Raw genomic sequence first — 24,300 nt, forward strand, 5'->3', positions numbered from 1 at the left:
GAGATTCCAATAAGAAACAGTGCAGGTTCATTCACATCGTAGAATCTTGTTAAAGCCTCTCAGAAGTAAGGAGTTTAGACTGGAGCTATTGCAAGAGCACTGGTAAACAGAACCCAGACCCTCCTCCTCTATAACCAGTGGACTTTTCTTTCTCAACTAGAATGTTTATGCTCTGGAGAAAGTAAACTAAAGAAACTTAACCAGGGCACTCTAGAAGGCAGGGATACAGTGACAAATCAAAATGAAAGTCTGGGGGCCAGGCCGGTGGTGCAGCGGTTAAGTTCGCACGTTACACTTCGGTGGCCCAGGGTTCGCCAGTTCGGATCCCGGGTGCGGACATGGCACCACTTGGTAAAGCCATGCTGTGGTAGGCATCCCACATATAAAGTAGAGGAAGATGGGCATGGATATTAGCTCAGGGCCAGCAAAACGAGGAGGATTGGCAGCAGTTAGCTCAGGGCTAATCTTCCTCAAAAAAAAAAACCCACAAAATGAAAGTCTGCATACCGGATGGTAAGATCTCAGTCCCTTTTTCTGCCAACTCATGTAATACCAGCAGGTAGGCATCCCTCTCACATCCTATCCCAAGAAAGATATTATTGGAAGAGTCATCTCTGGAATAATTTGAATGACCCCAGAGAAAAGGTCCACAGATAGGGAGTCCCCAGATAAAAAAGCCAGCTTGTTGTCTGATTACCCAGTGAGGGCCACCAGTCAATAAGCCCTGTCCATGCACACAGAGTGTGCCTTACTCACTGCCTCACTCTTAAATATGCATGGACACCAAGGATCACCAGCTTTTTGAGGTGAGCCTCCAACATGAAAATAGAAACCCAAACAAAAAAACAGAAAAGAAGAAACCTGAATAAAACAAAGCAACCAAGGAAACAGAAGATGACTTTAAGAAAATTAATATCCTCAAATAAGAGATAGCATTCATAGGAAGAGTAGGCAATAAAAAAGAACAATCAAGAAGAAGAAAAATATCTTACAAATTTAAAATGATAGCCAAAATAAACATTTAATAGGGGATATGGAGTATAATAATACGAGAGTTTGCCAGGAAATAGATTAAGAAGGAAAAATGATGAGCAATAGGAAAAAAAGAAACCAAAGGAATGAGAGAATCGATCCATGAGGCTCAACATCTGACTGACAGAAATTCCAAAGAAAACAAGAGAAAGAAATTGTTTTGAGAGAGAGAAAAATTTCCCAGACATGGGGTCTTCAGATTAAAAGGACCTACTAAAACATTCCCAGCATGATAAATGAAAACATGATCCATATTAAGGCACATCAAGATTATAATTCAAAAGGTAAGGAATGAAGAAAGGTTGCTAGAGCTTTCATCAAGAAAAAATAAGTTACATGCAAAGAACGGAAATCAGAAAGACATGAGACTTCTCAAAAGCAACTCTGAAAGTTAGAAGACATATAAAGCAATCCCTTCAAAACTCTAAGAGAATACTGTTTCAATTTAGAATTTTATAACTATGCAAGTTGTCAGTCAAGTGCCAGGGTAGAATAAAGACAGTTTCAGACAAGCAAGAAGTCAAAAAGATTTACCTCCCATCTTCTCTTTCATAGGAAGTTACTGTAGGCAGTGCTATAGCAAAATGTGAAAGCCAGAAACAGGAGATTCAACACAGAAGAGAAGAAAAAGGAATTTCTAGGTAATGGTTATACAAAGTCCCAGGATGACAGCCATGTAACAAGAATTAGAGAACAATCAGTTCAAATTGTAACAGGAGGGCAGAAGACTGCAAAAGAGAAGGCAAAGAAAATACAAACACACTTAAAGACTGATAGGAAAAATGTACTGAAAGGTACTGAAAGTTATAGGAAGACTTTGTAATATTCATAAAGAACAAAGCAATGAGAGGAAGGGTAAAAAAGCAATCAATACCTCAAAGAGGGGGAAAAGTTGTTCAAGAAAGGAAATGTAATCATGGCAAGATATCTGACTTAGCAGTGGACAACAATTTGTCATAATAACAGAAGTATTAAATATTAATTTAACCAGAATTCAGTGTAACTCTCTTGGAAGGATGGAAAGTGAGGGGAGATAGAAGAGTGCTAAGTTCTCATGAATCATAAAAGAAAGTCATTAGATAATGTCAAAAATGGATGAGATGAGTGATGTCAACAAGATGGACTAGAAAGCGCCAGGTCCACTATGGAAACATTGAATAATCAACTGACAACTGACTAAAATAACTTATAGGAGCTCTGGAAATTAGTCAAAGATTTAGCAAACAAGCAAATGCTCAATCAAGAAAAAGCCACATTAAAACAATAGGAAATTTCATGGTGCTTTTACTCACCCTGGTCCTACCCTCTCCCAGTGTGGCTTGGTTTGGAGAATGTGGTAGCCTGATCCACTGTTCCCTTTGGTGAACCAGAAAGAACCGAATTTACAAGATCTAACCTATCTGTAGGCTACCTGAGGGATTGGTCTCTGTGACATCTAACTCAGAGTTCAGATGACTGAAAGCAGCAGGGATCTCAGGCTAGGCGCAGACACAGGAAGCAGTGGGCATGGCTAGTGAAAAACACAGGGGACTACAGACCATCAGGCTTTGATTGATTGAGGAATACAAAAGGAAAAATAAGGACCTACAAGAAACAGGGGTGAGGCTCTTAGGGGAATTAATAAATTTAAAAGCAGCCAGGTATACAGAGGAATTAGGAAAAAGCACATGCACATGCCCGGGGAAGACGTATGCCTGGAACAGGCCTTAAGCCATCAATCCAGGCAGATTAGTGAAGGTCTTCCACACACAGAGCCAGTCTCTGAAAACATTAGGAGAGATGGCCAGTTTACCAAATGCCCAAGTGTCAACAAAAGATGGATCATAAGGCATATAAACAAAGAGGAAAATAGGGCCCATACAAAGGAATAAAATAAATCTCCAGACACTGTCCGGGAAAAAAGCACAGGCTTATGAGAAAAAGTATAAAACAACTGTCTTAAACACGCTCAAAGAGCTAAAGGAAAACATGGACAAAGAATTGAAGAAAATTGGGGAAATGATATATGAACAAAATGAGAATATGAACAAAAAGATAGAAATGATAAAATAAGAATCAAGCAGGAGTGACGTCAATAACATGGCAGAGTGAGCTGTTCCCTTTGTCTCCTCCACTTCAAACTACAACTAAACGGACATTCATTGATCAGGAGAGGATACTCACACAACAAATCAGAACGCCTGAGAGACTTGCACAGCTATACATCTGAAGGTGGATGGACTAACCCCTGGGGAGATGGTAGAGATAGGTGAGCACTCTCCGGCCCCCAGGCAGCCCTGTACATGCACGGGACTGCTCTCTCAGCTGGAACACTCATAGCACCCTTGCAGCCCCCAGGGTGGGAGCACAACTCAGCGCAACTGCAGGAACAGGTGACTGCAGACCTGAGCCCATATGTGATCGCTTCCCCATCAGGTGGGAGAGCCCACAGTGCCATGCAGTCCACAGGGAGCAGATAAGGCGTGGATCCAGTAGGGAGGCCCCATGCACCAAACACAATGGCTGGTGCAACCTAGGAGCAGACAGTGGCAGTTCTGCTCACCCAGGCAAATGAGCTCCAAGATGTCACAAATGCCCATAGTACTGTTGTGACCCCAAAGGGGGGTATGCAACTTGGCCGGACTAAGGGAGCAGGCAGCAGCAGCCCTGAGTCCCCATGTGATTGCTCTCTCTCTCTCTCTCTCTCCCTCTCTCTCTCATCCAATGGCAGAGCCCACAGTCCCTGTGGTCACAGGAGTGGCTCTGGCTTGGAACCAGTGGAGAGGACCCATCCACAAAGCACAACAGCTGGTGCAACCTAGGAGGAAACAGTGGCAGATCTGCACACCCAAGCAAACGAGCTTCCGGCTGCCGCGAATGCCCATTGTACTACTTCAGCCCCAAAGGGGGGAGCATGTCACAGCGGGACTGTGGGAGCAGGCAGTGGCAGCCCTGAGCCCCTGCATAATTGTTTTCCCGTTCAGTGGGAAAGCCCATAGGACTGCTGTGGTCCCAAGGAGTGACCTAGGCTTGGACAGGCACAGCTGACAGAGATCATGGTGGGCTCAGAATATACAGCTCCTGGCCCCCAACTCATGGCAGTTGGTGGAACCTGAAACCAGATACTATCACTATGCAATGGCACAAATTCATTCCATCAAGTAGTAAGAAGAAATATATTAATAATCCAGACCAGAAAGAAAAAGACAAACACTCAGAAATCACTCTTGAAGGCACAGGAATCTATAATATAAACAACAGAGAATTAGAAATAGCTATCATAAAAAAACTCAATGAGTGACAAGGGAAGTCAGAAAGACAGTTCAATGAAATAGGGAACAAAATTAATGAACAGAGGGAATTCTTCACAAAAGAGATTAAAACTATAAAGAAAAACCAATCAGAAATGCTGATGATGAAAAACACAATGGAAAAGATAAAGAAAAATTTGGAGTCCTTAAATAACACAGCTGATATTACGGAGGATAGAATTAGCAATGTAGATGACAGGAATACAGAAATGTTTCAGATGGAGGAGGTGAGAGAACTAAGACTTTTTTAAAAAAGATGAAGAAATTCTCTGAGAAATATTCAACTCAATTAGGAAATGCAACATAAGGATTATAGGTATTCAAGAGGGAGAAGTGAGGGAGAAAGACACAGAAAGCTTGTTCAAAGAAATAATAGCTGAGAACTTCTGACACCTGGGTAAGGAGCTGGAATTACATGTAAATAAAGCCAATAGAACTCCTAACTACATCAATGTAAAAAGAACTTCTCCAAGGCAGATATTAGTAAAACCAGCAAAAGTCAATGACAAAGAGACAATATTAAGGACAGCAAGGCAGAAAAAAATAACCTATGAAGGAATCACTATCAGGCTTCCAGTGGATTTTTCAGCAGAAACCTTACAGGCTAGGAGAGGGTGGAATAACATATTCAAAATTCTGAAAGACAAAAACTTTCAGCCAAGAATGCTCTATCCAGTGAAAATATCCTTCAGATATGATGGAGAAATAAAAACTTTCCCAGACAAACAAAAGCTGAGGGAGTTCATTGCCACAAGACTCCCCCTACAAGATATGATCAAGAAGGCCCTCGTACCTGAAAAAAAGAAAAAAGAAGAAAGGGGTTACAGAGCCTTGAGGCAGGAGATAAATATGCAGCAAAATCAAAAAATTGTAACTCACTATCAGGAGAGATTAGCAAACTCTTAATCATAATTCTAATGATAAAGGGAAGGCAAACATCAAAAATAAATACAATCACTTCATTTTAACTACTAACTCACAACACAAAATGTAATAAGTTGTGACAACAACAACTTAGAAGGGGACGAGGAAAAGGATGGAACTGGCTTAGACTAAGGGAATAACAGGCTATCAGGAAATGGACTATCTCATCTATGAGATCTTTTATACAAACCACATGGTAACCACTAAACAAAAAATCAGAACAGAGACACAAGTGATAAATAATGAGAAAATCATCATAGAGCCACAAAACTGAATTGGCAGCCAGAAATTCATCAGATGAGAAAAAAGGGAAATATAGAACAAGCAGAAAACAAGTAATAAAATGGCAGCATTGAGCCCTCACATACCAATAATCACTCTAAATGTAAATGGATTGAATTCTCCAATCAAAAGACACAGAGCGGCTAGATGGATTTAAAAACAAGGCCCAACAATATGCTGCCTCCAGCAAACACACCTCAACTCTAAAGACAAACACAGGCCTAGAGTGAAGGGATGAAAGATGATATTCCAAGTTAATGGCAAACAAAAGAAATCAGGTGTTGTCATACTTAAATCAGACAAAGCAGACTTCAAGATAAAAAAGACAATGAGAGACTAAGAGGGGCAGTATATAATGATAAAAGGGACACTCCACCAAGAGGACATAACACTTATAGATATATATGCACCTAACACAGGAGCACTGAAGTACATAAAGCAACTATTAATTGACCTAAAAGGAAACATTAACAGCAACACAATAATAGTAGGGGACCTTAACACCTCACTTTCAACAATGGTTAGATCAACCAGATAGAAAGTCAACAAGGAAATAGTGGAACTAAATGAAAAACTAGACCAGATGGACTTAATAGATATATATATATAACACTCCATCAAAAATCAATAAAATACACATTCTTCTCAAGTGCACACAGAACATTCTCGAAGATAGAACACATGTTGGGACACAAGGCAAGCCTCAATAAATTTAAGAAGATTGAAATCATATCAAGCATCTTTTCCAAGCATGATGCTATGAAACCAGTAATCAACTACAAGAGAAAAGCTGGAAAAGTGACAAAGATGTGGAGACTAAACAATATGCTACTGAACAGCCAGTGGGTCATTGAAGAAATTAAAGGAGAAATCAAAGAATATCTGGAGACAAATGAAAATGAAAATAGAGATCTTGTCAAGATGGCAGCATAGGCAGGCTCTGAATTCACCTCCTCCCATGAACACAACCAGGTTACAGCTATTCTTGGAAAAATTACCCCAGATAGGGAACTGAAAACTGAATAAGCCATAAGGCTATCAGTGGACTTCTCAGCCAAAACTCTACAGGCTAGAAGAGACTGGCATGACTTATTTAAAGTGCTTAAAGGAAAAAACCTACAGCCAAGACTACTCTATCCAGCAAGGTTATCATTCAGAATGGAGAGATAAAGAGTTTCCCAGACAAGCAAAAATTAAAGGAGTTTATCACCAAGAAACGAGTTCTACAAGAAATGCTGAAGGGACTTATTTAAGTGGGAAAGAGAAGATCACAAATAGGGATAAGAAAATTCTTAAAAAAAAAAAAAAAGGCAATAAAACCATTGATAAAGGGAAAAATACAGTAAAGGTAGCAGATAAACCACCTATGAAGACATTATGAAGGTTAAAAGACAAAAGTACTAAAATTACCTATTTCAACGTTAAGAGGGTAATGGATAGAAACACACAAAATAAGAGATTAGATATGATTTCAAAAACATAAAATGTGGGAAGAGGAGAGTAAAAGAGTAGAGCTTTTAGAAAGAGGTCTATCTAAAGAGACTATAAACTCAATATAGATCGCTAAAATCCTCTACAAAATACTAGCAAATCAAATACAACAATACATTGAAAAGATCATACACCATGATCAAGTGGGATTTAATCCAAGGACGCAGGGATGGTTCGACATCTGCAAATCAATCAACGTGATACATCACATTAACAAAATGAAGAATAAAAATAAAATAATAAAATAAAAATCACATGATCATCTCAATGAATGCAGAGAAAGCATTTGACAAGATACAGCAATCATTTATGATAAAAACTCTAAATAAAATGGGTATAAAAGAAAAATACCTCAACATAATAAAGACCATATGTGACAAACCCACAGACAATATCATTCTCAGTGGAGCAAAACTGAAAGCTATCCCTCTAAGAATAAAGTGAACAAGGATGTCCATTTTCAACGCTCTTATTTAACATAGTATTGGAAGTCCTTGCCAGAGCAATCAGGCAAGAAAAAGAAATAAAAGGGATCCAAATTGGAAAAGAAGTGACACTGTCACTATTTGCAGATAACATGATTTTACACAAAGAAAACCCTAAAGAATCCACTAAAAAACTTTTAGAAATAGTAAACAAATACAGTCAAGTTGCAGGATGCAAAATCAATATACAAAAATTAGTTGCGTTTCTATACAATAACAATGAAGTAGCAGAAAGAGAAATTAAGAATACAATCCCATTTACAATTGTAACAAAAAGAATAAAATACGTAGGAATAAACTTAACCAAAAGGTAAAAGATCTGTACACCAAAAACTATAAAACACTGTTGAAAGAAACTGAAGAAGACACAAAGAAATGGAAAGATATTCCGTGCTCTTGGACTGGAAGAATTATCATAGTTAAAACGTCCATACTTCCTAAAGCAATCTACAGATTCAATGCAATCCCTATCAAAGTTCCAACAACAATTTTTCACAGAAATAGAACAAAGAATCCTAAAATTTATATGGAACAATAAAAGACCCCAAATAGCCAAAGGAATCCTGAGGAAAAAGAACAAAGCTGGAGGTATCACACTCCCTAATTTCAAAATCAAAAGTAACCAAAACAGCATGGTCCTGGCACAAAAACAGACACACAGATCAGTGGAACAGAATCGAAAGCCCAGAAATAAACCCACAGATATATGGACAGCTAATTTTTGACAATGGAGCCAAGAGCATACAATAGAGAAAGGAGTCTCTTCAATAAATGGTGTTGGGAAAACTGGACAGCCACATGCAAAAGAATGAAAGTAGACCATTATCTTACACCATGCACAAAAATAAACTCAAAATGGATCAAAGACTTGAATGTAAGACCTGAAACCATGAAACTTCTGGAAGAAAACATAGGCACTATGCTCTTTGACATCAGCCTTAGCAGCATTTTTTTCAAATACAATGTCTGACCAGGCAAGGGAAAGGATAGAAGAAATAAACAAATGGGACTACATCAAACTAAAAAGCTTCTGCACAGCAAAGGAAACCATCCACAAAACAAAAAGACAATCTAACAATTGTGAGAAGATATTTGCAAACCATATATCAGATAAGGTGTTAATATCCAAAATATACAAAGAACTCATATGTCTCAACAACAAAAAAACCAACAACCCAATTAAAAAATGGACAAAAGATCTGAACAGAGATTTCTCCAAAGAAAATATACAGATGGCGAATAGGCACATGAAAAGATGTTCAACATCATTAACTATCAGAGAAATGCAAATCAAAACTATAATGAGATATCACCTCACTCTGGTCAGAACAGCTATATTTAACAAGATAGGAAACAATAAGTGTTGGAGAGGATGTGGAGAGAAGGGAACTCTCGTACACTGCTGGTTGGAGTGCAAACTTGTGCAGCCACTATGCAGAACAGTATGGAGATTTCTCAAAAAGTTAAAAATAGAAATACCATAGGATCCAGCTATCCCACTACTGGGTATCTATCCAAAGAACTTGAAATCAATGATCCAAAGAGATTTATGCACCCTTATGTTCATAGCAGCACAATTCACAATAGCCAGGATGTGGAAACAACCCAAGTGCCCTTCTGGGGATGAATGGATAAAGAAGATGTGGCAATATACATACAATGGAATACATAAAAAAGGACAAAATTGTCCCACTTGCAATGACATGGATGGACCTGGAGGGTGTGATGTTAGGCAAAATAAGCCAGAGAGATTAAGACAAATACCACATGACTTCACTCATATATGGAAGATAACAAATATGTGGATAAAGAGAATAGACTAGTGGTTACCAGAAGGGAAGGGGGTTGGGGGGTGGGAGAAAGGGTCAAAGGGGCACATATGTATGGTGACGGATGAAAATTAGACTACTGGGGGTGAGCACGATGAAGAGTATTCAGCAATTGATAAACAATAATGTACACCTAAAATTACACAATATTATAAACCATTACAATCCCAATAAAATTACTTTAAAAAGTGAAATAAAATAAAAAATTTAAAGATTAAATAAATAAAAGAAAATGAAAACACACCATACCAACTCATTTGGGACACAGCAAAAGTGGTCCTAAGAGGTAAATTCAGAGCAATACAGGCCCATCTTAACAAACAAGAAAAGTCTCAAATAGGCAATCTTAAACTACACCTAACAGAACTAGAAAAAGAAGAAACAAAGCCCAAAGTCAACAGAAGGAAAGCAATAATAAAATTAGATCAGAAATAAACGAAATTGAAACAAACAAAAAAAAACAGTAGAAAGGATCAATGAAACTAAGAGCTGGTTCTTTAAGAAGATAAACAAAATTGGCAAATATTTAGCCAGACTCACTAAGAAAAAAAGAGAGAAGGCTCAAATAAACAAAATTAAAAATGAAAGAGAAGAAATTACAACAGATACCACAGAAATAAAAAGGATTATGAAAAAATACTATGAAAAACTATATGCCAACAAAGTGGACAATCTAGAAGAAATGGATAAATTCTTAGACTCATACAACCTCCCAAAACTGAGCCAAGAAGAAATAGAGAATCAGAACAGATTGGGAGACATTAATCAAAAATCTCCCAAAGAATAAAAGTCCAGGACCAGATGGCTTCTCTGGAGAATTGTACCAAACATTCAAAGAAGACATAGTACCTATCCTTCTCAAACTATTCCAGAAAATTGAGGAAGATGGAGCACTTCCTAACACATTCTACGAGGTCAACATTACCCTGATCCCAAAACCAGACAAGGACAACACAAAGAAGGAAAACTACAGGCCAATATCGCTGCTGAATGCAGATGCAAAAATCCTCAACAAAATATTGGCAAACCAAATACAGCAATCCATCAAAAGGATCACACACCATGATCAAGTGGGTTTTATCCCAGAGACACACGGATGGTTCAACATCCACAAATCAATCAATGTGATATACCACATTAAGAAAATGAGGAATAAAAATCACATGATCATCTCAATACATGCTGAGAAAGCATTTGACAAGATTCAACATCCATTTATGATAAAAACTATCAAGAAAATGGGCATGGAAGGAAAGTACCCCAACATAATAAAGGCGATATATGATAAACCACAGCCAACATCATACTCAATGGGGAAAAACTGAAAGCCATCCTTCTCAGAACAGGAACAAGACAAGGGTGTCCACTCTCACCACTCTTATTCAACATAGTACTGGAGGTTTTGGCCAGAGCAATTAGGCAGGAAAAAGAAATAAAAGGTATCCAAATTGGAAAGGAAGAAGTAAAACTCTTGCTACTTGCAGACAACATGATTTTATATAGAGAAAACCCTAAAGTATCCATTGGAAAACTGTTAGAAATAATCAACAACTACAGCAGAGTTGCAAGGTACAAAATCAACTTACAAAAATCAGTGGCACTTCTATACTCTGATAATGAGCTAACAGAAAGAGAACTCAAGGATACAATCCCATTTACAACCACAATAAAAAGAATAAAATATCCAAGAATAAATTTAACCAAGGAAGTGAAAGACCTATACAATGAAAACTATAAGACACTATTAAAAGAAATCGATGATGACATAAGGAAATGGAAAGATATTCCACACACATGGGTTGGAAGAATAACTATAGTTAAAATGTCCATACTTCCTAAAGCAATCTACAGATTCAATGCAATCCCAATCAAAATCCCAATGACATTCTTCACAGAAATAGAACAAAGAATCCTAAAACTCATATGGGGCAACAAAAGACCCCAAATAGCTAAAGCAATACTGAGAAAAAAGAACAAGACTTGGAGGCATCACAATTCCTGACTTCAAAATGTACTACAAAGCTATAGTAATCAAAGCAGCATGGTTCTGGTATAAAAACAGCTGCACAGATCAATGGAACAGAAATGAAAGCCCAGAAATAAAACCACACATCAACAGACAGGTAATCTTCAACAAAGGAGCCAAGAACATACAATGGAGAAAAGAAAGTCTCCTCAATAAATCGTATTGGGAAAACTGGACAGCCACATGCAAAAGAGTGCAAGAAGATCATTATCTTTTGCCATACGCAAAAATTAACTCAAAATAGATTAAAGACTTGAAGGTAAGACATGAAACTATGAAATTTCTATAAGAAAATATAGGCAGTACACTCTTTGACATCATTCTTAGAAGGATCTTTTCAAATACTATGTCTACTCAGACAAGGGAAGAAAAAATAAACAAATGGGACTTCATCAGACTAAAGAGCTTCTGCAAGGCAAAGCAAACTATGAACAAAACAAAAAGACAACTTACCAACTTGGAGAAAATATTTGTAAATCATACATCCGACAAGGGGTTAATTTCCAACTCACACAACTGAACAAAAAAACAAACAACCTGATCAAAAAATGGACAGAGGATATGAACAGACATTTTTCCAAAGAAGATATACAGATGCCTAACAGCCACATGAAAAGATGCTCAAGATGAGTAATCATCAAGGAAAAGCAAATCAAAACTACCCTAAGATATCACCTTACACCCATGAGAATGGCTATAATCACTAAGACAAAATATAACAAACGTTGGAGAGGATGTGGAGAAAACGAAACCCTCATACACTGCTGGCAAGAATGCAAACTGGTGCAGCCACTATGGAAAACAGTAAGGAGATTTCTCAAAAAATTAAAAATAGAAATACCTTATGACCCAGCTATTCCACTACTGTGTATTTATCCAAAGAACCTGAAATCAACAAGTCAAAGAGACTCATGCATCCCTATGTTCAGTGCAGCATTATTCACAATAGCCAAGACATGGAAGCAACCCAAGTGCCCATGGACTGATGAGTAGATAAGGAAGATATGGTGTATATATATACAATGGAATATTACTCAGCCATAAAAAAGACAAAATCATCCTATTTGCAATGACATGGATGGAACTTGAGGGTACTATGTTAAGCGAGTTAAGCCACACAGAGAAATACAAACACGATATGATTTCACTCATACATGGAAGATAAACAAATACATGGACAAAGAGATCAAATTAGTGGTTACCAGAGGGGAAAGGAGTTGGGAGGTCAGCATGAGGGATAAAGAGGCACATATATATGGTGACAGACAAATAATAATGTACAACTGAAATTTCTCAATGTCATAAACTATTATGACCTAAGTAAAATAAAAAGAAGAACTAAACAGATATTTGAGAGTTGAAAACATAGATGAGACAAGAGATAGCAGTATAAGCACATGATCTGGCAATCCGGTGATTGACTCTGAGAAACACGACACAAAGGGGGAGAGATGGAACCATGGACTGCTGTCTTATAATAAGCCTTTTAACACTTAAAAAAAATAAAACTATAAACAATAATATAAGGTAAAAACTAAAACCAATATTTATTATAATAGCTAAAGTTTTATAATTAAGTAAAAAATAAAAAATAGATGAAGAATATTTCCTATAAATTTTATAGCTAGTGGGATAATTATTAGCACTAGTAATTTTTAAAATAAAGCAATTTTAACAGTTATAATTTTCTTAATTATCTATGCTAATGAGGTAAGGATAATCCCCCCAAAATTTATATTTGTATTCCTGTATCAATTACCTTTTGCTATACAACAAACTACCCCAAACAAAACTCAGTGGCTTAAAACAACAGCCATTTATTTATTTTTTTTCCAAAGATTTTACTTTATTTTTTCCTTTTTCTCCCCAAAGCCTCCCAGTACATAGTTGCATATTCTTAGCTGTGGGTCCTCCTAGTTGTGGCATGTGGGACGCTGCCTCAGCGTGGTTTGATAAGCAGTTCCATGTCCGCGCCCAGGATTCGAACCAATGAAACACTGGGCCGCCTGCAGTGGAGCGCACAAACTTAACCACTCGGCCACGGGGCCAGCCCCGCCATTTATTTTATATTTAGCTCCACAGATTGGCAATTTGGGCTGGGATCAACTAGGAGGTTCCTCTGCTGCTCATGGCGGGGCTGACTCAAGCATCTGGGGTTAGCTGCCAGGTCAACTGGGGACAGGCTGGTCTAGTGAGGGGCCCTAGCTGGGAGGCCTTGTCTCTGCTCCACGTGGTCTCTCATCCTCTACCAGGCTAGCCCTGGCTTATTCACATGGTGACAGGAAGTTTCCAGGAACCATGGGTGAGGACAAGCCCCACTGCACAAGAGCTTTTCAAGCCTCTTTTTGTGCCATATTTGCCAACATCTCACAGGCCAATGCAAGTCATGTGTCTGAGCTCAGAGTCAGAGTGGGAGACCCACTCAAAGTTACACCACAAACAAACATCGATATAGGGAGGGAAAGAATTTAACACCATTTTTGCAATCTACTACAACACCTATACTAGTATTTCAATCAGTTTTCCCTTCCTTTCTCTACACTATTATGGGGATAAATAACACTATCTAAACACAGTTTGTCTGATACAACTTTACTGGACTGAAGGAAATCTGGCTTTGGAATATTTTTCTCCAAGAAGTTCTTGTAAGGCTAGATGTAGATCGATGGGATAGGTGACCGTCTTGGTAAGGAGTCTTGGACAATCCCTTTTTAGAGGTCTAGAGCTCTTCCCCGCCCCCCCCCCCCATACCATTTTGAAACAAGGCTATTATTTTTGTGGTCATTAGAGTGTCCCCTAAAGCAGTTGAAATCTGTAGGTAAGCCTGCCACATATAGTAGAGTGCAAGTACCACCCAGCACAAGAGTGTCCAACCAAGGGATGCACGGGGGTTGGAATCCAGCAGGAACTTTGCTCACCAAGCCATGAAGCCTAGTACACGAATGCAACAACCAGGAGGGAAGAGGAATTTTTTTTTTTTAAGTATTCTTTTTAAAAATAAAAGGGCCACCTGCTGAACAAGTCAGGAGTTCTCAGATATGCCTCCACTCAGTTCTAATTATCTTAATATGCACAAAAGCACAGTATATGCTAGAAGAGTTCTGCCTGTAGACCTAAAATGTAACTATTTGGCTCTAGTTAATGATAACACCATAGTTCAAGTGTAGACAGTAATACTATCCCTGAAGTCAAACATTGTGAGTAACTTTTAGATACATATTTTTAAAGGTTTAGGAGAATACTTGTGCATAGGCAGCTCAGCCCTAGAAAACTTGGTCTTTACACCCACATGGCCATATAAAAAAAACGCCACAACTCAACAACAACAAAAAAATAGTCCAATTTAAAAGATGGGCAAAGGACTTGAATAGACATTTCTCCAAAGAAAATATACAAATGGCCAACAAGTATATCAAAAGATGCCCAACATCACTAGTCATTAGGGAAATGCAAATCAAAACCACAAAATCACTCTCATTAGGACGGCTACAATCAAAAAAAAACAAACGAGAAAATAACAATGTTGGCAAGGATGTGCATAAATTGGAACGCTTTCGCACTGTTGGTGGGAATATAAATTGGTGCAGCCGCTATGAAAAACAGTATGCTGGCTTCTCAAAACATTAAAAAGAGAATTACCATATGATCTAACAATTCTACTTCTAGATATATACCCAAAAGAACTGAAAGCAAGGTCTCAAAGATAAATTGGTAAACCCATGTTCACAGCAGCATTATTCACAATAGCCAAAAGGTGGAAGCAACCCAGCTGTCCACTGACAGATGAATGGGTAAACAAAATGTGATATATACATACAATGGAGTATTATTCAGCCTTAAAAAGCAAGGAAAGTCCAGCATATGCTAAGACATGAATGAACCTTGAGAACATTATGCTAAGTGAAATAAGCTAATCTCAAAAAGACAAAATACTATATGATTCCACTTACATGAGGTGCCTAGGGTAGTCAGATTCATAGAGACAGAAAGTAGAAGGGTGGTTGCCAGGGGCTGGGGGGAGGCAGGAATGGGGAGTTGTTATTTAATAGGTATAGTTCAGTTTCACAAGATGAAAAGAATTCTGGAGATGGGTTGCACAACAATGTAAATGAACCTAACACTACTGAAAAATACACTTAGAAATAATTAAGGTGGTAAATTTATGTTATATGTATGTTACTGTAGTTTTTTTTAAAAGGGCCATCTCTCCAGATAATGTGAAGCAAGAGAACACCCAGTATGTGCCACTGATGGAAGTGCTGTTTCTTCTTTCATGGGCCAAGGCAGGATTCAGTTTTCTTAAGGACTCACAAGCAGTCAAAATGACTCCATCCTAACCCCTACTCCCAAACTATATTTTTCCTCACCATTCCTTTCTTACCTCCACAAGAGGGAAACTTTCCCCTAGGACACCTCCAAAGATAAATTTTCATACCTTCCCAATTCTCATTTCCTCTAAAACCCTGTTCACTCGTTATTCCTTGCCCAACAACCACCACCTATCTCTGCTCAGAGAAGAGGGGAAAAAAGGATCCAGTTTAAAAAAGTGCAAATACCACATGATTTCACTCATATGTGGAAGATAACCACGTGGACAAAGAGGACAGATTAGTGGTTACCATAGGGGGAGGGGGTTGGGGGTGGGCATAAGGGGTAAAGGGGCACATATATATGGTGACTGACTAATAATAATGTACACCTGAAATTTCACAATGTTGTAAACTATCATAACCTCAATAAAACAATTTTTTTATAAAGGGTACAAATAAAAGTCTAAGTAAAACTTTACCCTTTTTAAAATCAAACCCGATTACCACCTGCATATATATATATTATACATGTTCTTTTGTACATATCAAATATTATCTAATAAAACATTTTAATCAAAACATTTCACAGAAAGCTTCCTTGTTTTAGTCACTTCATTGATAGGAAAAATAAATCTAAAAATTTGCACAAGTCAAATGATATTATAAATGCTCCAAAGAGGTTAAGATTTCTTGGCAATTAAATGTAACTATTATTTTGCAATCTTTTCTATGTATTTTTGCCGTAATTCATAAACAAAGTTTGAATAACTCCTAAAAAGATAATTAAGACACAGTCCCTGCACTATAGGTACTGACATATAAAGAACCAATGACTACAACATCATGTGAGAAGAGCTCAAAGGTATCAGGATGCTAAGGGAGTACAGAAGAGGGGCATCTAACTACTCAATCTAAGGCCAAGAGCTTCCAAGAGGAGAAAGCATTTGAGCTAAGTCTTTATGAAGAGAAAAAGTTGGCCAGAAGAATGAAACGTGGAGGTAAACTAGCCATAGAAACCTACAACATGTAGGAGCAGAGGGTGAAAAGTAGAGCAAATTACAGGTTCTGCAGGTAGTTTGCTATGATTGGACCACATGGTAAGTGTGAGAAATTGGTGAGAGATGAGGCTGGAAGAGAAGGTATTGAGGAGTCTTGCTCAACATGCCAACAAGTTTAGAAATTTCTGCAAGACAACAAAATTGAATAATTTTTATGAAAAGGAGTGATGTTCACATTTATATTTTAGAAATATAATTTAGGGCAATGTTGATATGCAATGGAGTTGAAGTAAGAAGGGAGTAGTTTATAGGAGACCACCATAACCCACTCAGTAATTGCAAGAATCAAAACAAAAATCTTCGTACCAACAAGGAAATGGACTCTTGAGATTAAGAAATAAAATCAATAGAATTTAGTGACCGATGATGTTGGGGAAGTGAAGGAGAAAAGTGAGTCTAGAATGATGAGGGTTTTTTGCTTGCATTATGGTACTATTCATTGAGCCAAGGAATAAAAAAGGATGAGGCTTGCAATGGCAAAATGATGTAGCTGGTTTGGGACATGTGAAGGCTAAAGTCCAATAGGACATCAAGATAGATTTAGATGCCTGTTAAACAGTTAGAAAGAAAGATATGGAAACTAGAAGAGAGGGTTGGACTTAGAGATGCAGATTTGGAATCAAAACTATATGGATGATAGTTGAAACTATGGGGAGTAGAGCTAACCCAGGAAGGGCTTGAAGAGTGAGAAGGAGGCTAAAGAGAAAACCCTCAGGAGTATCAACATTTAAGGGACAGGAAAAGAAGAAAGGATTCTGAAAGAGATTAAGAAACAAGCTGAGTGTTACATATCAAAAGACATTCCTAGGGTTTTTTTTAATATATGTATTTACTTTACATTCAGTTTTTCTTAAATAAAAACTTACAGACACCGTTGATAAGTTTACAAAATACGGGAGCTGACCATGCCCCCAAAGAAGAAAACAACTTATTTTTAATATCTTTTTTTAAAAAGGGGGAGAAGGACTAAGGACACAATCTAAGCCAAAATTCCATGAGCACTTCTAAGCAGTTTATTAAATTGACCTCTTACTTTTCAGCAGGACACAGTTCTCGGATGACCGCTAAGAGCTTTGACAGCACCTGTAGTTTGCCTGACTCTTCCTCAGTAAACATGAATGGGTTGTAATCAGCAGGGAACACATTTATCAAGCCCTCATATAGACTTCTTTCTTCATTTTTATCCCAAGTTGAGCTGCATTCTTTTTCCTATTCAAAAGGATGATTGTTAATACTGGTTTATGTTTGTTTTTTTAACTGGTAGAAAAAAATGCTAAAATTATGGGGGGAAAAGTGAAGATTAATAGCTACCTGAAAAACCCAACATAATTTTATGTAAATCTTTATAGGTCGCATTTTGGTCATTTTTGATAAAAGTAGCACGCATCCTACTGAGTTAATTACAGAGCAGTCCTAAGGCAGTTTCCTAATGCCTGCTAGCTCACCCTACAGCCCCCGCGTAACTGTGGGGGAGGGGCTTTGCAAAGAAAATAGAGGGCAAACAGCGCTACCAAATCTATCCTCTCCAGAACCCTGAGATTTACCGTCACTGATACCTCTTTTTCTCTCTTCTTCTCTCCTTCCCTTCCTGCTATTACTTTTCTCTCCTGATTTGTGGGCTTCACAAGCACCTCCCAGGTGATACTCAAAAACAAGCACAACAGTTCACTCAATCTTACCAATTTCTTCTGCAAGAAGGAACAATTCTGCCAACAAGTTAACAGAAATTTATTCTTACAGCAATATTTCTTGTTTATTTTACCAATAGTTTGTAGAATGATTTTATTCCAAGGAGATTATCACCACTTGTGAAATTCCCCTCCGAAACTGCCTAGCTAACATGTGAACACATAACTAGAGATTACATTTATTAATGACTACATCATTTTTTAGGTTAAATTTCTGGAACTGGCAGGTCTCCTCGCTCTCTCCCACATTTACAAGATTTATTACTTTTTTTGAAACTTTGTTCAACCTACTTCCCTTGCCTGGAATGCTTCCTCATTTTTTTGCTCAATTATCCCAATCCTATAAATACTTGAGGACCCAATGCAAGTTCTACCTGATTATTCATAGCTCCTTTTTTGTTGGCATTGAGTCTTAACTTTTATGGTTAACATGTAAGCTTTGATTTTATTTAATTGAGCCATTAATTATATACTTTTTATACTTCCTTAATGTTTGCATGTGTGTTGTATTCCTTCTTTAATTATACTAGAAACATCTTAAGGGCAGTGAATCATGCAGTGAAAAATGCTGGACACAAAGTACTAATTTTAATTTGGCTTATTCCCAAAATATTGCAATATTTGGGTAAAATCACTTTATTAAAAATACTTAGAATCCTAAGATATTTATATCACTGGGATATACAAGGGGAAAGAGATGGTTGTTGGCTGCTTCAGGTTAGGTTTCCTAAAATGCCTACACCTTGGCGAGGTCATCACAGGACCATAGACTAGTCCACAGCTTTTCATGTTCGGAAACTTGAATATGCCTAAGCTCTAGGGAAATGAATCATACTAACCAAATTAAGAGACTGAATAAATCAGAATATAAATCAGCCCATAAATGAGACCGGCCTATTTAAACCAATTGGTCTACACATTCTGTCCTATGAAAGAAGGTCCATAGGGGAAGCCAAATCATTAGCAGAAAGTTGTTTGGTGAATATTAAATTAAAATACAAGGGAGATGAGTGATCTTAATGCACGTGTTCTTAGCTAGGAACACGTAATCAGAATCACTTGCAAAAGTTTTCCAAAATCCTCATGCCTGAGTTCTAATCTCATAGATTTTGAATCAGTCCATATGTGTTGAGGCCTGGACAAATGTAGTTGTAAAAGCTTCCCAGAAGATTTTAACGTGTACTCCTAACTAAGACTCAAAGAAGGGGCTAGCCCGGTGGCACGGTGGTTAAGTTCATACATTCCACTTCCGTGGCCGGGGGTTTGCCAGTTTGGGTCCCAGGTGCAGACCTACACACCGCTTATCAAGTCATGCTGTGGTAGGCATCCCACATATAAGGTGGAGGAAGATGGGCACAGATGTTAGCTTAGGGTCAGTCTTCCTCAGCAAAAAGAGAAGGATTGGTGGCAGATGTTAGCTCAGGGCTAATCTTCCTCAAAATAAAAAAAGAATCAAATAATAAATAACATCTTTATGCTGAGACAACCTGATGCACCACCTCCATAGCAGAGATTTTATACTTCTCATATCAGTTAGTCAGGGCAGTCTCTTCTCTAACTCTATGCAGCCCAGTACCCTTTGGTTATGAGTTGGGATATTTTTATTGGTTACATTCCCTTCATATTTCCTGAAGAAAAGTCCATCACCTTGATTGAACTTGGGGAACAATCTAGTTTCAATAGAACACATTTATAAACCATTGTTTGAAGTTTACTTCCACATTTAGAAGGCTACTTTCAGCCATTCTATACTGCTCCTTATATGTTATGATGTTAGAGGAAAGGCTTTACTGAATAAGTCTCAGATTGCAAACTATGCACCCTATTTGAAGTTTGTAATATCCTATATCTATTACTAGTTAACTGGTGCGTTCTGGGCCATCATAAGTTCTTCCTTTTATGGAAGAACTTTTGGCTTCTATTTTTTGCTGGGCATCATGCCCCACGGGTTTAATTTTTATCACTGTATATAGAATCTGTTTCTTAAAAAGTTGCTTAATAAGTTGTAATAATCCTGTCTACTGCAGTTACAGAAAGCTGACTTCTCCTATGATAAATGATGTTAAATATAATCCATTGTAGGATAAACGTGGATAATTTTGGTAGAACACTCCATCTCAAAGTATATAATTAATGATCTCAAGCATAATGTTGCACCCACAGGTTTCCTTTTGTTTTGTTTGCAAATTATGATTCTACTGTTTAAAGAAAAAAAAAATAAAAGAATAAAAATTGTTAAGGGTGAGTTGGGGATAACTCACCCTTATTAATAGTTACCTTAATAGTTACTGTGCAACTTTCATAGCCAGGCATTCTGCTAGGTTCTTTCTATACTATTTCATCAAATTGCCACAATAGCATTATCAGGAAGTTACTATTGTCTCTGCTTTTCAGTTAAGAAAACTAAGGCTCACAGATGTAACTTGACCATGGTTAAACTTGCCTTTAGTTAAAGAACTAGAAAGTAGTAGAGCAGGGACAGACATCCAGTTTCAACTCCAAAACAGCAAACTCTCACTATACTCCAAACTGCCTTGTATACATTAAATATCCAAATGGTCAGCTCAACTACATAGCCATTAAAAATTATACTTGTAGAAGGTATCTAATTTGGGAAAATGTTCACAACTTATTCAGTGAAAAAAACAGTAGAATTTAAAATAATAAGGATAGCATCATTAAAATTAAGTTTCTCGAGAAAAGGATTAAATCTGCATATCTCTGAGCCCCTGTTTGCTCACCAAAAATGGGGACAGTAATAATTCCACACAATTTTGTGAAGAATAAATAAAATAATACTAGAAAAGTACTTAGTTTTTGGCACATGCTCAGTGCTCAGTAAGTGTTAGCTAAGATTATTATTATTAATACCAAAATGTGGGTTTCCCTGGCTGGAGAGCTTTATTTATTTATAATAAATTCCTAAAAATGGTATTGCCAGGCCACAAGATACACCAAATTTTAAGGCTTTTGATACACATTGCCAAACTATCTTCCAGTCATACCAATTGTCATTTTAACCAGTAGATTATTTTTATGTTCTTCTTTGTGATTTTCTGAGTTTTATAAGTTTCATACAACAATCATATTTTTTTTTATAATAAGGAAAAAATAAATTATTTTTTAATGGTAAATTTTGTATCTGTTAGCACCAAACAAACAAAACTGACTGGTTATATTAGTATAAAATAGGAAGGGAGACCACAATAAAGTATTAGACAGGGTACTGAAGGGCACAGGGCATAAACTCTAGAAGGCAGAGCCTCAAACACACTTCCTCCCTAGTTCAGCTCTGAGAATGCGGACATGCTCTGAAGAACAAGGAGAAGTCTGAACAAGCTCTATACCACAGCCATACTCAGAGGCTGCACAGCTTTTGGAAAACCCACAAATGCAACCCCATGGATTAGTCCAATCTGTCCTCTTACATTCATATGACATAGAACCCTCAGCTCACATCCCTGACACAGTCTCACACACTACTTACCTTTATAGAGTTGAACAAAAGGCAGGGGTGATTGCACAGTTTTTTAAGAGCTCCAATACATATTAGATGAGGACTATTTTCCAACAGCCCTTGAAGACAGAACCTGACAGCCCGAGAATTCAACAGCTTTCGATAAAGTTCAATCTGTAGTGCTGCTGGTTGGCAAAAGACTACATTCTCTATTTTAGGTGGAAGATATTTATTTATGACTTCTTGGGTTCTTCTAAGGATAAAGAGTCCAGTGAGGCAAGTAAGTTCAGCTGCTCTTCTCTCTCCTAATTCCTTTTCTTCCTATGGAAAAATAGCAGATTTAAAATAATGTGTTACAGACCAAAATACTTGCAGTTAAAATGAACATTAAACATTTTATAATGAAACACCATTTACTAATTACTTCCCTTCAGATTATTTTTTTTAACAGAAGAAATGAAATACAAGTTTGGGATAGAAAAACCAACCATCATCTCTTTAGATGTGCAGCGTTATCATTTTATTAAGTGAAGCCACAGTCTCCTAATCCTTGCCACTATTGCCACCACTGAGAGGCATCAGAAATCAATAATCTACAAACTAAATTATTCTGGAAGTAAGATTTTATGTGAATACTGTAATGGTAAAGAGTCTTAAAATCAATAGCAAACAACTAATAAATTAGCAAATTCTTGGAAGAAAATATTTTGACAAGTTACTGATCCTAAAACTTAACTACAAGAAATTACTGGCCCAAGGCACTGCTGATTCTCTCAAAATCATTACACATTGTTCATTAAGTAATAGCACATTTTTTAAGTCAAAATACAGTATGAATGAAATATATGTTTAAATTCTCTATACAGAATCTTTTGAGTATATAGAACTTTACAGTGAAGCTTAAAATAAATCCCATATGCACACATTTATTTCTATATAAATCAAAGAAAATGTCCATTATATTTTAAAACTATTTTCAATTTTGTTACAAGAGAAATAGGTTCACTGAAAAAAATTCAGAAAATATAGTTTGGCAAAAATAAGAAAATTAAAACCAACTTTAATCAACCAGAAACAATCAGTGCTGTCAGACTTTTATGTATATCTTCCAAGTCTTTTTTTTTGCATAAATATGCAAATATATTTGATATTTTATGTTTATTTGTAAGACAAACAGGATCTCAAACCATAAAGCTTCATAGGAACAAGAAACCAGCCAGTGTGGCTTATCACTGTACTCCTCAGGATCTAGCACTTTGCATTTGGCCCACTTTTTAACACATAAGTATTGGGTAAATACATGAATGTGATTTTATTTTAAAATAATGTATCATGAACATTTTCTATGCTATTAAATATATGCATAAACCATTATTTTGTATAGTTCCTGGTTCATGGGAAATGCTCAATAAATATTGTTTGACTGATTACCATACCCTATTAATTCTGAGATACACACTTTTTTACACTTTAACTTCTCTGAAATAAGATGCTTTACAATCAGTGACTTCTTACAATTATAACTGATAGCATGTTTTCCTTAGTGGTACATAAAATAATGGTGCATCCTAAAATTGGCAGTATCTTAGATTCAGTGCAGATTCTAATTTAACCATTTTCTACCTTTAGATATGTTTGCTTGTTTCCAATTCGTTTGTTTACTTCCTTTAGTTTGTTTCTAACTTTATACCTTTATAGCTAAATTTTTAGCCACATCTATGATTATTTCTTTATAATAAATTCCTAAAAGTGGTATTGCCAGGCTACAGGATACACACAATTTTAAGGCTTTTGATGCACATTGCCAAACTATCCTCCAGTCATACCAATTTACGTTCCAACCAGTAGAGGACAGTACTCTCATCTACACTTCCTATTACTATGTAAATCCAACCGGCTAAAACATCAGTAGAAAAGTACCAAAGTTACTTCATGGTTATTTTGGTTTACTTTTTCCAATAACAGTAAAGATGAACATTTTTATATGTTTACTATCATTTATAATTCTCTGTGTAGAGCCTATTTATGAATTTTTAAAAAGTTATGAAATCATTTTCTAAAATAAAGAACGCAAGAGTAGAAAGATTGTAGAAAAAGAATTCACTATATTAACTTAACTTTTCCTAAATTAAAATAATATCCAAGACATAGATGATTTTCCCAGACATACTGTTCTTTTTTAACCTACTTATTAAAGCAAATCATACCTCAGAAGCAGAAGGTTGTCTCGATAGAATGATGGGTTCTTCATATATTTTTCTATAAGATGACAAAGGGCCTAATATCCCCGGATTTACAAAATCAATTAATGCAAAAAATTCTTGGAGATCATTCTGAACTGGAGTACCTAAAGAGATAAAAGTGATGAGAAAGTCAAGTTTGTGTTTTATAATATCAGGTCTCTCTGTAATGCATGTAGTAAAGTGTA

At 36.8% G+C, this 24,300-nt stretch overlaps 1 protein-coding gene across 5 annotated transcripts in view; it reads right to left on the reverse strand.

The window, feature by feature from the left end:
* The window catches only part of RAD54B (RAD54 homolog B), a 115,872-nt gene that overhangs the window by 12,151 nt on the left and 79,421 nt on the right, over positions 1 to 24,300 (reverse strand). For all 5 annotated transcript variants that reach the window (XM_023648697.2, XM_070222327.1, XM_014728198.3 and 2 more), the window contains 3 exons: positions 24,080 to 24,219; positions 21,903 to 22,193; positions 17,761 to 17,936 (listed from right to left, as the gene is read on the reverse strand). In XM_023648697.2, the coding sequence (XP_023504465.2) occupies positions 17,761 to 17,936; positions 21,903 to 22,193; positions 24,080 to 24,219 (607 nt within the window). The remainder of the gene's footprint in view (positions 1 to 17,760; positions 17,937 to 21,902; positions 22,194 to 24,079; positions 24,220 to 24,300) is intronic.

Source organism: Equus caballus, chromosome 9 (genome assembly GCF_041296265.1).
Source record: "Equus caballus isolate H_3958 breed thoroughbred chromosome 9, TB-T2T, whole genome shotgun sequence".
Taxonomy (NCBI): Eukaryota; Metazoa; Chordata; class Mammalia; order Perissodactyla; family Equidae; genus Equus; species Equus caballus.